This window comes from Lichenostomus cassidix, chromosome 7 (genome assembly GCF_008360975.1).
Source record: "Lichenostomus cassidix isolate B80296 chromosome 7, HeHo_3.0, whole genome shotgun sequence".
NCBI lineage: Eukaryota > Metazoa > Chordata > Aves > Passeriformes > Meliphagidae > Lichenostomus > Lichenostomus cassidix.
Genome location: NC_139488.1, coordinates 22,106,196 through 22,120,208, shown reverse-complemented (window position 1 = coordinate 22,120,208; position 14,013 = coordinate 22,106,196). Strand labels below are relative to the sequence as shown.

Sequence of the window (14,013 nt, the reverse complement as noted above, 5' to 3'; positions counted from 1 at the left end):
ACTCAGAACAAGCTACCACTTACTGTCTGAAATATAATAAAATTATATTTAAACATATACACTCCTACACCATGGATACGGAGACTGGAGCAGGAAGAGATGAATGAGGTATCCTTGGAAAAGGCATACCACACAGTCCAGAGGCTCCCCATAAGTTTTGCTGAGCACTAGCAGCCTTGATAAGTAATAGTGAGTAGGTTCAGTTAATTGTCTTGGGGGTGTCTCTTTGATACATGTGTTTCATGAAGCAGTAAAACATGATGAGTAAAGGGCTGGTGGGAAGAGCACATAGAGTCACGAAAATCACGCCTGAAGCAGGTAGCATGGGCAGCGGACACAGTCCCCATTCCTCATAATGTAAAGAGGAGCTGTAGGTGATGGAATAGTTCAGGACAGTGCTCTGCCCAACTCAGAACTGGAACAAGTGCTGAGCAGCCCTGAGATGAAGAACAGCACAAAAAAGGGTGAAAGCAATGCAGAGAGGGCAGATCCAGCACGAGTGATCCAACATGGTGCTCAGATCCAGTTTCTGGTCTAGGAGTTTCCTTTAGAGCTGATCCCAGATGCTGGAGGGCAGAGTTCACCCCCTGCCCTCCCAAGCAGCCATCTCCCTGCTCAGTTAAGAGGATGTTGCAGGTGCTTGGGGAAAGAAGCATCTCTGTAAGGAATATGTCCAGCCAGCTGCACCCAGAATTTATACAAGCAGCCAGCACCTACCACCACACAGACCCCCAGTGGAACACATAGAGGTACCTCATGAAAGAATCAGCCAGACCCACTGATACATCTCTCCATTTTATTAGTGTAAATGCACCCCATCCCCCCTCCTTTACCCCCTATTAAATACAAACCAGGAGCAGAGAGCGGCTCCTCAGTCGCTTTCTCCTTAGGAGATGCACAGCCAAGCCCTCTGCCATGCCCACCAGTGTCGGGCACAATGTCCCTCGACCCTGAGGGCAGCCCCACAGTGGGGAGGGATCCCACCTCTGTCAGGAGGCTCTCGTCTGAGGGCTGTGACCTCCGACGTCCTATCAATACTGCGAAGGCCAAAGTGGCCTGGGTCATGGTTCCCATGGGGAGCAGCTCACGGTACGTGAAATCAGCAGGATCCCCTCCGGCACGCCCTACACCCACTGGCCCCAGGGGCCAAGTTCCTCACACCCCAACTAGCCAGGAGCACTCCAGCTCATTGCCAAGTGGCAAAACCCCAAACCCAACATCCTTATTGCTCTTTTGGGATGGGATGTACCTCATTCCACTGTCCAGGCTTGTGGCAGGTACGGGGACATGTCCCTCCCTGTACACCCAGGCCAATGCTCCAAAAGAGCGAGAGGCACAGTCCCGTCCCAGGACACTGGGGGAGCTATGAGGGATCACTCCAGACCCTGGGGCAGTCACAGCCCTAGGGCTCTACATTCCCCCAGTTGAGGGGGGGACAGCAAGAGACAGGGCAGCCCATCTCCCCTGTGCTCAGCAGGAGGGCCAGGACAGAGGGATGGGGCTAGCAGCCAGCAGCTCTGGATGAGGAGCCAGGCATTCCAGCTTGCAGCTCAGTGACTCTGACCCCATCTTGCCCCGGGGTCTACCTATCCATGGCCGCTTGAGAAAGACCCAGGCACCCTGGGCTGGCAGACCCCGGCCTGGGCAGCCCCAGCAGGGCAAGTCACGAGCTCAGACACCAGCAATCCCTGCAGCCGCTGGAGAAGGAAGACAGATTTGGGCAGCAGAAGAGGTGGAACGGGCAGGCAGACATGGCATGGCAGAGCCAGCCTCTCCACAATCCAGGGCTCAGGTGCTGTTCCCCTGCTCCTGCTCAAAAAGGACCATGGCCAGCTGGGAGCGAGAGCCTACACCCTCCAGGCTGCTCTGGACACAGCGGTGGTAGATGTCCTCACTGAGCCGGGGGTTGCAGGCCTGGTGCCGATAGCGCTGCAGCAGGGCAGGCTCCACAGCCCGGAAGACATGGAGGTTGGAGTACTTGATGAACATATCATAAATGTCCAGGGTCTCCAGGATGTCCTCATTCTCCTGCACATCCCCCGCCATGCGGGTGCGTGCTGCCATGTAGTCAGCGTTGTAGAAGCAGGCTTCGTGGAAGACATCACGGTCAAAGCGCCCCATGTCCCGCAGCAGGTCCAGCGTGGTGGGTGGCACCTGGTTGTGGTAAGCAATGGCTGGGTTGTAGCCCTGGAAGTGGATGGGGAAGAAAACCTGCCAGTTGTTTATGGTGTTCATCCGGCAGCGGTTCAGGAAGTCGACGGTGACCTCTGTCCCCACACCAGCCACAAAGAAAAGTGTGTCCACAGGATGCTTCTTGGAGATAATGTCCATGACCTTGATTTGGGAGGGTGCATCTGTCTTAACACTGATCCAGGGAATCTTTACTTCCGCATACTTGCGCTCATACTCGGTGATCTGGGACTTCACAGAGGCAAAGATGTCATTCTGGGTGACCTGCTGGGCCTCAAAGGGGTCATAGATGAAAAGAAAGGTGAGCACCGCGTTCTCACTGCTCTCAAAAGCGGCTGCCGCATAAGCCTCCAAGAAGCGGGCAGCGTAGTCCCGGTCATGGGCCGTCAGCGGCAGGATGACATTGATGCGACTGGCTTCCGTCACATAGGGCATGGGGATGATCTCCACCTCACTGAGGGGCCGCACCAGATGCACTCGCTTAGTGACGGAGCGGCTGTGCCCCTTCTGGGTGACCACCTCCACTTGAAGGTCCAGCGTGTACTCCATGCCACGTGTGGGGTCGAAGCGCCGGTACCCATTCACCAGCTGCTGCTTGCGGACATGGAGCACTGGCTGGTACTTGCGGTTCAGCTCCTCCATGGCCGTGGCCACCACATCAGCCACATCCGCCAGATCTGCACCATGCAGCTCACACTTGGGGGAGCCATCCACACAGGCATAGACCTGCTCCTCTGTGAAGTAGTCCCAGCGCAGCACCTCAAAGCGAGTTTTGGGCTGGAATGGGGGCGGGATGCCAATGGGCCATGTGGCGACGTGGTCCCCATCAGCAGACAGGCTGCTGGCATTCTGGATCTCCATCTGCAAAACAAGAGTTGGAGGAATGAGAGATAAGGCAGGCACAAGTAGGTCTTCCAGCTCTGGCAGCAGTCAAGCTGTCTCCTGATACTCAGATCAGCCAGAGCTGTCTCCAAGAGCAGTGCCAGAACAACTCTGCCCTCAACCTGACTCCTGTCCAGCACCTCAGGTTTTCTCCCTCACCCTATCTGGCTTTTGCTGATAGACCAGTACACCCTTCCAGCTTCATCACCCAGAACCACCATCACATCTTCAGGACCTATCTAGGTCCAAAGCTGCTTTCCAGACAGCACTACTGCCTCTGTAGGCACACGAGCTCAGCTAATCCTGTCCAACAGCAGGATCAGGTGAGAAACCCGCAGAGGAACCAGAAAGCCCACAGGTATTACAAATGGAACCAAGGCCCTCCCAGCCAAGCCAGGTCTCACCTGGAGCTGCTGGATCTCCTGATAGGTTCTCTCAAGCTCCACCTGTGCAAAGTACTTGTGCAGCCGGTACATCTGGAGGGGATCCAGCACAGGGTGGACAGTGAAGGCGCTCTGGAAACGGAGATCCGTCTCTCGTTCGGGGTCTGTGTTCTTCCCCAACTCAAAATAGTGGTAATGCAGACCCTGTGCCAGCCAAGAGAGATAGGTCACAGCCAGCCCCAACCTGTACTCCCACACCACCAGATGCCAAAACAGCAAGCTCAAAGGATGCCAGAGTGCAACAACTGGTCCTCCCAGGACTGGGAACCCACAGGGAGGAGATCCAGGATCCAGCTATCTCTGCTGCAGGACCTACCTCATGTTCCTCAGCACAGTTGACACCTGTGTAGTCAATGATGCAGCGGCCCAGCCACTCATCAGGCCGGGCACTGAGGATGTCATTGCGGCAGCTCTCCAGGTGCTGCTGCAGGAGCAGGAGGAGGCTGCGGGACAGCAAGTAGCCAAACCCTCCGTAGCAGTAACGTCCCTCAGTGTCCCCACCGATGAACTCCTCAGGACGGCCCAGGTAGAGGTGGGTGTCAATGCTGAGGTGGGCAACCAGGCGGTTGATGCGATGTGCCTCTGTGTAGGTATCATCCTGCACCAGGAAGAACCAGTCGAAATCGTTTACGTAGTGGTCCAGAAGGTACCTGACTGTCTGGTACATGTTCCAGATGGGCCGCTCGTCACTGTGCGTCACCACTGTCATGCCATGGGGCACCTTGCGGCCCCGTGTGCCTGTGAAGTACACCAGACGCTCCAGGCGGTGGGCCAGCGTGCGGTTGACAGCCACCCCCAGTGTGTTCAGTGTGCTCTTGGAGGTCAGCACACCCACAAAGAGCCGCTGCCGCATCCCCAGCTCCGTGCTGATGTACCGGGTCCTGCAAGAACAAGACAATGTATGACCCCAGGGACACTGCAACCCACCCCAGCCTGCACCCTCCCTGTTGTAACCAATGGCACCGACCTCAGTTCCTCTACAGGAACTGCTCCTAGGCTTCAGCCACACACGTAAGTCATCACCCAAGTGTCACCAGCTGCCACTATGCCTGTCTCAGAGGCACAGCAGAGCACTTTGCTAAGGTCCCCAGTCAACTTGAGACCAAGGGGGACCCTACTTTCCCATGAGATGCCAGTCCAGCTCAAAACAGGTGCTCTCGAAAGGCTGAGCACAGCTAAAAGCAGAAAACAAGGCTGCACAACTCAGCTCTAGCAGGGACACGAACCACCAGACACCCTAATCATGAGGCTAGCCCCAGCCAGGTCAGCTGAACTGGGAAGCACCTTCCCACCACCCCTGTCAGCACACCACTCTAGAGCAGGCAGGGAAATCCATGCTGCCCTCCCTGGGGAAGCCAGGCCTCACACAGGTTACTGAAGCCAGTAAGGGGCTGGTTGTGTCACCCTCCCCACCACCGCCCCCAGCTGTTGCACTCACAATGACTTTCAGGCTTAATTCTCCCAGTCTGGCGCAGTGGCAGGAAGCGACCCCCCCCATCACATCCCCCAACCGCCGCCTGGTACACAGTGGCCCCATTCAGCCCCCTTCATCCGCCCACCACCTCGCCAGGACAAGGAGGCCCTTTCACTGCCTGTTCCCTGTCATCCAGGGGACGCTGGGACGGGGCTGCAGCCGACTCCAAAGCAGGCTGGCGTTTGCAGCACTGGGTGGGGACGTGCCACCACAGGAGGGGTCCCTGTTCGGGCAGGAGGGGACCGTGGCAGGGTGCCCGGCAGCACGTGCTGCAGCAGGCAACCTTCTCACAGCGGGCAGCAGCATGGGCAGGAGACTCTTCCGCTGCGGGCTGGGGGTAAGGTGAAGTGGGGCAGACGGGAGGAAAGGAAGCAGCTGGGAAAGGCACTTGCAGGGAGAAAAACCCGTCTGCAGCGCTAGGTGACCGAAGGAAGGGCAAAGTACACCGCTGAGCCTCCTGAAAAGTCCCCCAGCCTCAGCACGGCAGGCATACGCCCACACCCGGACACATCGAGCTCGCCCGCAGTACCCCCAGATAACGCCCGGTGAGCGGCGGCCCAACTCCCCCAGCCCGGCCCGGCCCCCCCGCACCTGACGGCCTTCTTGGCGGCCCTGCCGGGGCTGGGCGGGCGGTAGGGCACGACGCGGGGCTCCCAGTTGTCAGCGCCCAGCGCGGCGGGCACGGCGTTGGGCCTGCGCGCCGCGTTGCCGTTGGCGGGGCCGGGGGGCGGCGCGGGGCCGCCGTCGGGGCGCGGGAGGGTGGCGGGGCGCGGCGGCGGCCCGCAGGGCTCCTCCACCCAAGTGACGCTGAGCAGGCTGAGGGTGAAGCCCAGCGAGACGCCGATGGCGACCGGCCCGGCGGGCCGCAGCACCGACAACACCAGCGACAGCCGCATGGCCGGGACGGAACCGCGACCGGGACTGGGACCGGGAGCGGCTCCGGCTGCCGCTGCCGCTGGCGGCGCCGCCGTCCGACGTGTCACCCGCGGGCCCCGCCCTGCCTCGCGTCACCCATCCCGGCCAATGGCCTGCGCTGCCAGCGACGCGTCACGGGGCGGGGCGGCCACTCGGGGGCGGGGACGGCGTGGGGGCGGGGCCAGGTTGCCGGGAGACCGCGCGGCCGGGCCGCCCTCACCCAGCGGGGCAGCGGCCGGCGGAGGACGGCGCGGCCGGGCTGCCCGGCGCTCCGCACCGCCACCGGCACAGGCGGGGCGGCAGGGCAGTGCCCCAGGTCCCCGCTGCCGGCTCACAGAGCGGAAAGCGCATCGCCGGGGACCGGCACCTGAGACGGCTTTAGGGCGCCTTTGCCCGGCCCTTTGTGCCCGGGACACGGGGACCGCCGCGGGGCCGTGTGTCCCTCAGCCCCGGAACAGCCCAAACCACGGCACTGGTGAATGCATGGTGGGCTTGAACCACCACGTTCCCCAAACTGCTGCCCGAGGGTCGTCCAAAAGGTGTGGGTGGTGGCTGAGCTCTACCTGGATGTCCCCAGGAGGTGACCAGTGGTCGGGGGGGAGAGTGGAGGCTGAGTGTCTGAGGCCAGAGCAGCACAGCGTGGGCCGCAGGCTGCAGGAGGCAGCCGAGCTCCTGGGGTATTCCTGCAGGCATACCAGCAGAGCAAACAGCGCCTGGAAGACCATGGGGTTTGGATGCAGAGCAGCAAATCATCCCGGGGCAGGAGGAGGGCAGACAGACAGCAGGAGAGCCCAGCAGCAGCAACCCTTATCATGTGTTTCAAACGGGAGCAAAGGGTACTCCTTCAGCTGGGGTCGGGTCACCACCTCACTCCGAGCTCTTTTGCAGCACAGATCCACCGTCGCACCGGCCGCCAGAGCAAGCTGGGCAGACAGAGCTGGAGGAAATGCATCAGGGCAGAAACGGAGCTTCCAGCACAGGAATGATCCAACCCAGAAGCTGCAAAGCAAGCAGCCCTACATGGCCACCCAGTGCTAGGCATTACTGAATAAGGACAAGAAGGAAGACCTGGCCTTTCTGCCCATTCCCAGCCCATGGCTTCACTTGCAGCAGCCTTGCAGCCATTGGGACTCTCAAGTGCCTATGGATTTACTCTGGGTGGGGAGCCCATTTCACCCTCCCCATGAAACAGCCCACTTGCCCTGGGGAGCACCAGCAGCCACAGAGCACTGCAGGGCACTGAGGGCATGCGGGGGCCCGCTCAGCTCCAGGATCTCTTTCATTTTCTGAAACAAAGCAGCCTGTTTTCATCAGAAAGCAATTGGCAGCATCCCACCACCGTGAGATACTAGACCATCCAAGCTCGGCTGCTTTTCATAGGCCTTTTTACTCTTGAATAGGCCAAGACAAGCAGTAGGCAAAAGCGGTCATGTGGATGGCAGTTTAATGAAGAACATATAAAAACTAGAAACAGAGAGAATGCAATAGGATAAGGAGATACCAGAAGGAAAAAGATGCAGAGCTAAGAAATGAACAGAGATCTCCCATGCACAGTGGTCAAAACACAGCCATGATCATAAAAAAGCCTAAGTAGCCTGTTTTCTGTACACACACTAGAAATAGATGTATTTGATTTCCTCTGTGGGTTGGAATATTTAACTTCAGCCACCCTATACAAACCCAGATCATTTTACGTGAGTGGTAAGAGAGGTTTCATCCTGAAATGACCCGGTTGATCTGAACTTATATTTAGATAGAGCTGCAGATCAGAGAAAGTAATGAAGTTTCCAGACTCTGAGCTCAGGAAACATGCATGGGAAGCTGAGGGCAGAGCACACACCTCCCCAGGGCTTGCCTGGCAGTGGCTGAGCCCAGGGCCCCCGTGCCTGGTGGCCTCAGAAGATTCCGTGGGGAAGCAGCAGGCAGGCAGCAGTGCCGTTCCTCCAGCAGCCCCTTCTCAGCCCCCCGCCAGCTGCAGCTCCCGCCTTTGTGTCCCCAGTGTTGGCAAGGGGCTGGGAAGGGGCTGCCAGGGGGAACAGCAGCTGCTGCCAAGAGTCTTCTCTGTGCCAGGATTTCCCGGGGGTCCCTAGGCGCCACAGCCAGGAGGTGCCAGCTCCAGAGAGCTCTGCCTCTGCAGAGCACTGTGTCCCCCCACCTGCTTGCCGTGGCTGTATCTCCCATCCACTCCTGGGGAACTGGCGGGCAGCCGCTCTAGATGCCCCAAACGTCCGCATTTGCCCCCTCTGAACGCAGGCACTGCAGTCCCCGCGGCCCTGGCACAGCCCCTTGCACAGTGCACTGTCAGGCCACACTTCACACGAGATTATCCCCCACTTCTCACATCCACACCCCTGCACCCCGTACCCCTCTGTCCCTGCACACCGTGCCAAGGGCCTTGCAGCCCTCGCAGCGGCTGGATGCTGAGCACATGGCACACATTGCCCGGCCCGGAGTGTGCTGTGACAAGCTGCACGCACGGCCTTGGGCTGAGCCGCCAGCACACACAATGGCACAGGGCAAGTCCCCAGCACACACAACGGCACAGGGCAAGTCCCCAGCACACACAATGGCACAGGGCAAGTCCCCAGCACACACAACGGCACATGGCATAGCAGCCCGGTGCGCACCCCAACGCGCACCCCAATTTACACCCCAAGGTGCACCCGAGAGCATCTCCCATTTTACACCCCAAGGTGCACCCCATTGTGCACCCCCCAATTAAGACCCCACCTCAGGCCCCGCCCCCTGCAGAGGCCCCGCCCCGGCCTCCCGAGGCCCCGCCTCCGGCGCGCGGTGACGGCGCGGTGACGTCAGCGGAGCTGTCCGCTCAGCACCGCGCGGCGGCCGCGCCGCCACCATGCGCGGGGTCCGCGGCCGGGAGCGCCGGGAGCGCCGGGAGCGCCGGGCGCCGCGGGGCCGCCGCCGCTGCCGCTGCCGCGCCGGGAGCGCAGGTGGGAGCGGGCGGAGCGGCAGAGGGGGGGAAGCACGAGGGGATCCGGCAGGCGGGTGACGCGCCGGACCCCTCGGGGGAAGGGCTGGGGCACCTGGCTCCCGATCCTTCCGTCGTCCGGTGGAGCGAGCGCGGAGCCTAGGATGGGCGTGCGGGGGGCCCGACGGAGCGCCTCCGGGACCCCCGCCCCGAACAAAGAGAGGGGCGGAGCGGCCCCGCGCCCCGGCGGCCTTTGCGGCCGTCGCTCGGCAACGCCGCGCCCGCCCCGCCGGCCCGGGGCCCGGCAGCCCGACGGGGGTAGCGGGGCCCGGGCGGGGGGCGGCGATGGGGCGCCGCGGCGGGGCTGTGCCCCGGGCGCTGCCTCCGGGCCCCGCCGCGCTGTGGCCTGCGGGGAGGGGAGGGGGTTCGAGGGGCCCGGGGCGGGCGGCAGCAGGTGGGTAAGTCCCGGCGCCAATGAGCAGGCGCTGGGCTCCCCTAGCAACAGTGCCCGCGCCAATGGGCGCCGCGAGCCGCCCGCACCGCTGCCCGCAGCCCTGCCCGGCGCCTCGCCATCCCATGCCATCCCCACACCGGCCGGCCAGCCGTGCCATGCCGCATCCCCCGTCCCCTGGGCCGGCAGAGCCCTGCTCTCGCTCCACACAGCATCGCCCGTACCCGCCAGGACCGGAGCTTCGCTCCTGGGCTCTACGGGTAAAGTCCAATCCTGCTTAGCGTCCCCCCGGGGGATCGAGCAGGGGCTCAGCGCTTGGCTGCCCGCTCCCTGCCCGCCTGCTTCGTTGGGATTAGTCTCTGTGCTCGGCTTCCCCACGGGGATTTGCCCTGGCTGGTGTTGCCTTCCCAGCCAAAGGGAGGGAGGAGGTTGTCAGCAAGGGATGAGATGCCAGTGGAGCCCGTCTGGGCAGCAGGAAGGTGCTGGGCAACAGGAAGCCATGACTGCATCCTTTGCCCTCTTCCCCGCTCCTTCCCAGAGCGCTGTTTTTGTGAGCTGTCCTGAACTGGCCGCTTAAACTTGGCACTTGGAAGGAGTGATGCTGGCCAGGGGACAATTTGTGACAATAAAGCCATTCTAAACCAACTGAGCCTGAAAAGGGACTAGGGGAGTGAAGGGATGATGGAACCAGCTCCAGGTGGGAGCAGGCAGACGGATGCTGTAATTAGGTTTAAACTGAAGCTGGATCAGTCTTTGCAGGGGATTATGACCCCTCCGTCTGTGTAGGCGCTGCAGGGGGCCCAGTAACGGTTTGCTCAGCATCCCAGCACAGCCGCAGCATTATGGGTGAGCCTTTGGGTAAGGGGCAGTGCCAGCTATGGCTGGTGCCCTTCCAGCCCCATGGATTGGCATGGGAGTGCTGGATCTAGTGTGAAGGCCCAATTTGTTTTTACAAGGACAGTAGAAGCTGGAGCAGAGATGAAAAATAGCCAGAAATATGATTAGAGGATTGGAGAAAATGCCTTGGAGTACAAGCTTAAAGAGCTCAATCTGTTTAGCCTATAAAAATAGAAGACTGAGGGGTGACTTAATTACTGAGCATAATTACTTCACAGGCAGAAAATACCAGGTTGTGGAAGTCTCACATTAATCGAGCAGGGAAAGGGTGCCGGAGAGGCATGGGCAGGAAAATTGAAGCCACAGACAAATTATTAAGCAACACTAAGCTCCCAGGGGTACAGACAGGCTCTCTGGGGATAGCACGTCTCTTCAACCGCATGTTGGGTGACAGTCTGCACCCCCACTGATGAGGCTGTTCCCCTGTTCCCTCCCTGTTCCTATCCCAGTAGTGGGGGGACAGAGCAGGATTTCTGGTCGCTGGGTGCTGAGTGGTGGGATTGCTGCCGGACACATGCCACAGGTTCCTCCATTCTCCTTGTCTCTCTCCCACCAGGTGGGGCGGGTGCCGGGACACAGTTCTGCCGGCAAGCTATGAGGCAGGAGTGGAGATTTTGATGCCTCTCTCCGGAATCCCCAGAGCCATGACTGCAACTGTGCAGACGCTGCGGTTCAAGCTGCTGCCGCACGAGCCAGGCCAGGAGTGGGGGCACAGCTGCCAGCAGGAAATTGAGCGTCGCTACCAGGTGGTGCCCTCGGTGGTGTGTGCCATGTGCTGCCTCTTTGGCATCATCTACTGCTTCTTCGGTGAGCCAGGCCAGCCTGACAGCTGGTGGGGCAAATGGGGAGAAGGGCAGAGGGGAGCTGGGATGTGCTGGCCATCCACTGCCTGACTGTGGTGGTCTCTCCACAGGCTACCGCTGCTTCAAGGCTGTAATGTTCCTGACGGGGCTGATGTTTGGCTCTATCATCATCTTCATGCTGTGCTACAAGGAGCGGGTGCTGGACACACAGCTAAGCGTGGAGGCCTCAGTGGGCATTGGGTTGGGCATTGGAGTGTTGTGTGGGCTGGTCACCATGCTGGTGCGCAGCGTTGGCCTCTTCATGGTGGGGTTGCTCCTGGGGCTGCTGCTGGCGGTAGCCACGCTGGTGGTGATGGAGCAGTTCTACCACCCACCAACGGTGTGGATCCCCATCGCGCTGCTCCTGGGTGTGGGGATGCTCTTCGCTGTCCTCACCCTGCAGTGGCAGCGCTTCTTCACCACCCTCTCCACTGCCGTCTTCGGCAGCGCCATCATGACCGTCACTGTCGACTACTTCATCGAGCTCTTCCTCCTGGTGCAGTACATCTATGAGCGCATCAAGGTGGCCCCTGCTCGCCCCGTGTGCTGGTACAGCTGGGTCATTCTGGGCGTCTGGCCGCTCCTCACCACACTGGGTGTCCTGGTCCAGTGGAAGATCACAGGCGAAGGCTACTCCCATACAGAAGGTGTGTGGGGAGTGGGGCAGATGGGCATGGTACAACATGAGTGCAGGAGCTGGGAACCTGGGGACCGGGGTGGAGGTTTCCAGCACCTGGTTCACATTGACAGATAGCAGGTCCAGGACTCTGTGGTGGGACACCACCCAAGGGAGGCCTGGTTGCACAACATTGATGCTGGTTTGGGTGCAGGGATCATTTGGATGTGCTCCTCAGTGCTCACAAGCCTCTTTGCACCACAGTGATCATCAGCCGGCAGCAGCGCCGTGTGCAGCTGATGCGCATCAAGCAGCGGGAAGACCGAAAGGAGAAGAAGAAGAAGCGGAGACCCCACCACCCACCACCCCACCAGCACAAAGCCCACCCCCCTGAGCCTGCCTACCGCCGCAAGCCCAACCCTGTGCGCCGCTTCGATGGGGACGTGCTCTCCCCCGTGAGTCCCGCAGCCAGGGTAGAGATCTCCCCCAGCCTCCACAGGCATTCTTTCTCCATGTGGGTGGGGTGGGGCATGGAGAGGAGCCCAGGCACCAGTTGACATCTAGGTTTCTTGTGGGATGACTGGGGCATGCCAGGGACTGGGCAGCTCAGGAAGGGCTAAGCTGGGGCATGACCACCACGGAGCACTTCAGCCTTTGCAAGCAAATGAAAACTGCTGGCCAGGAGGACTGCGGGCATAGTAGAAACAAGCAGTAGGCAAGGTGCAGGATGTCCAGGGGAGGGATGAGGCTCTGCTCCCTGCTGTGGCCAGCCCCAGAAGGGCCCAAGTGCTGGGGATTGCACTGGCCTGATTTTGAGGGGCCCAGGGAGGGGCTACTGCAGAGGTTAGGGTGCAGTGGTGTGGAGTGGAGTGGTCCAGGAGCAGAGCCCCCCTCACCTTTTGTCCCCCTTCTCTCATAGAGCTACATCCAGAGTTTCCGAGAGCGGCAGACAGGACCATCGCTGAACAGCCTCATCGCCAGCTCCCATGCCGTGGTGGACCTGGACTATGATTGCAGTTCCACCGTGCCCCTCACCACAGGCTCTGGCCCTGCTGTGAGGGTATAAGCCAACCCAGTGACCTCGAGCAACACCAGCACCCCAGCCTGCTCTGACAGAACCCCTGGGACAGGCAGGGCTTTGTCCTTGGCCCCAGGTGGCCACATGCGGCTTGGGGCTGCTGATGGAGACCCTTCTTGGAGACACATGGGACTTGTCTCGGGAAGCCCCAGCTGCCTGTGGGGCCCAAAGGTGCTGGGGAAGCCCTTTGGCAGGGACTCAGCCCAAGGACCAGAACTCATGGACGTGCAGTGTGAGTGGCTCTGCTGGGGTGGTGGGTCCCCGAGCCCCCACTGCTGTGCATTACCCTATGGCCCGGGCACGCTCATCCTGCATCTTAACATTTCCCCATATTTGAGCCCCCCCCCTCCCAGGAGCAGCTCCCCATGCCTGCCCCCACCCCATCACACCCCCAGCAACTCCCCAAGTGCCTGTCCCCTATGTCCCTTCCTCGAAGAGCAGGTCCCACAGCCCTTTTCCCAGCAGGGACTCCCCTGAGCATGTGTGCCCTGTCCCACCCTGTCCCCAAGAGCAGCTCCCAGGCAGCGCTTCCCAAAACCTGCCTCCTCAGAAGATCCTCCTGCCCTAGCCACCCTCCCTACACCCCAGAGCGGCTCGCCACTCCTTCTTCCCAAGCTGGACCGGGGTGGTCCTGGGGCAGAGACTGCCAAGGCCAGGTGGTTCCCAGGGTGGTGCTGGCAATTGGTGCCTGTCCAGCAGGAGCTGCACTGGCAGGGTGCATCCCCCACAAAATGTTTTGATGGGAGACAGGACACTGGCTCCAGCCTTTGGGCAGAGGCTGGGTTGCCTCAGGGATGCGGGGACCCCTGCAGCATCAGAGACCGTCGCTGTTTTGCTGGCGACTGGATTTTTATAGTGGCCGGGGGACCCTGGGGCAGGGCAGGGCAGGAGCCCCTGCCCAGAGCGCTGCTGCAGGCAGAGGCTCACGCCTTGTATATATTTCTCTTGCTGTGATTTGTATTAACTTATTACGGAGTGAGCCAGGATTTCCCCATGGCCAGGCAGGCAGGATGGTGGTGAAACTAGACTGGGGAGCCCTCAGCTTTGGGAGCCCCCTCAGTTCAGCCCAGCTGGCCCTGCTGCCCCAGGAACTGCATGTTTCTGCCAGGCACCCCCTTCCCGCAGCGTTGTGCTGCCATCCCCCTTTTCAGTCTCTTTTGTAAATGTGCCAAACGCTGCTGAGGCCTCGGCCACACAGTAAAGAGCCTTTCGGAATCTGGAGTGCAAGGCCAAGGGCTGTGCGGGGGCAGGGTTGAGGGGGGGCCCTGAGGGCTAGGCTCCCAGGGATGCTGAGCA

General features: G+C 60.8%; 2 protein-coding genes across 5 annotated transcripts; one reads left to right on the top strand and one right to left on the bottom strand.

Moving 5' to 3' along the window:
- Nucleotides 1-782: 782 nt before the first annotated feature.
- On the bottom strand, nt 783-9,045 carry CHPF (chondroitin polymerizing factor). 2 transcript variants are annotated; one of them, XM_085066682.1, is made up of 4 exons: nt 8,949-9,045; nt 3,832-4,396; nt 3,477-3,659; nt 783-3,051 (listed from the first exon to the last, which is right to left on the bottom strand). In XM_085066682.1, the coding sequence occupies exons 2-4, from the start codon at nt 4,366-4,368 to the stop codon at nt 1,789-1,791; spliced, it is 1,983 nt and encodes a 660-aa protein (XP_084922808.1). In that variant the 5' UTR covers nt 4,369-4,396; nt 8,949-9,045; the 3' UTR covers nt 783-1,788. The 2 variants fall into 2 exon arrangements, with proteins under 2 accessions (XP_084922808.1, XP_084922807.1); XM_085066681.1 differs by lacking the exon at nt 8,949-9,045 and adding an exon at nt 5,581-5,997.
- TMEM198 (transmembrane protein 198) lies at nt 8,757-13,932 on the top strand. Of its 3 annotated transcripts, none has more exons than XM_085066690.1 (5): nt 8,757-8,855; nt 10,738-10,988; nt 11,095-11,670; nt 11,904-12,094; nt 12,559-13,932. In XM_085066690.1, the coding sequence occupies exons 2-5, from the start codon at nt 10,799-10,801 to the stop codon at nt 12,703-12,705; spliced, it is 1,104 nt and encodes a 367-aa protein (XP_084922816.1). In that variant the 5' UTR covers nt 8,757-8,855; nt 10,738-10,798; the 3' UTR covers nt 12,706-13,932. The 3 variants fall into 3 exon arrangements, with proteins under 3 accessions (XP_084922816.1, XP_084922814.1, XP_084922815.1); XM_085066688.1 differs by having other exon boundaries at nt 11,904-12,112; XM_085066689.1 differs by lacking the exon at nt 8,757-8,855 and adding an exon at nt 9,171-9,544 and having other exon boundaries at nt 11,904-12,112.
- The last annotated feature ends 81 nt before the right edge of the window (nt 13,933-14,013 follow it).

Excerpts from the sequence above, each read along its gene's own strand:
- CHPF (XM_085066681.1), bottom strand. The coding sequence starts at position 5,885 with ATGCGGCTGTCGCTGGTGTTGTCGGTGCTGCGGCCCGCCGGGCCGGTC. Across the intron at positions 4,397-5,580 it reads GCCGCCAAGAAGGCCGTCAG|GACCCGGTACATCAGCACGG; the intron begins GTGCGGGGGGGC and ends TTGTTCTTGCAG. Across the intron at positions 3,052-3,476 it reads AGGAGATCCAGCAGCTCCAG|ATGGAGATCCAGAATGCCAG; the intron begins GTGAGACCTGGC and ends CTTGTTTTGCAG.
- TMEM198 (XM_085066688.1), top strand. The coding sequence starts at position 10,799 with ATGCCTCTCTCCGGAATCCCCAGAGCCATGACTGCAACTGTGCAGACG. Across the intron at positions 10,989-11,094 it reads CATCATCTACTGCTTCTTCG|GCTACCGCTGCTTCAAGGCT; the intron begins GTGAGCCAGGCC and ends GTCTCTCCACAG. Across the intron at positions 11,671-11,903 it reads AGGCTACTCCCATACAGAAG|TGATCATCAGCCGGCAGCAG; the intron begins GTGTGTGGGGAG and ends TTTGCACCACAG.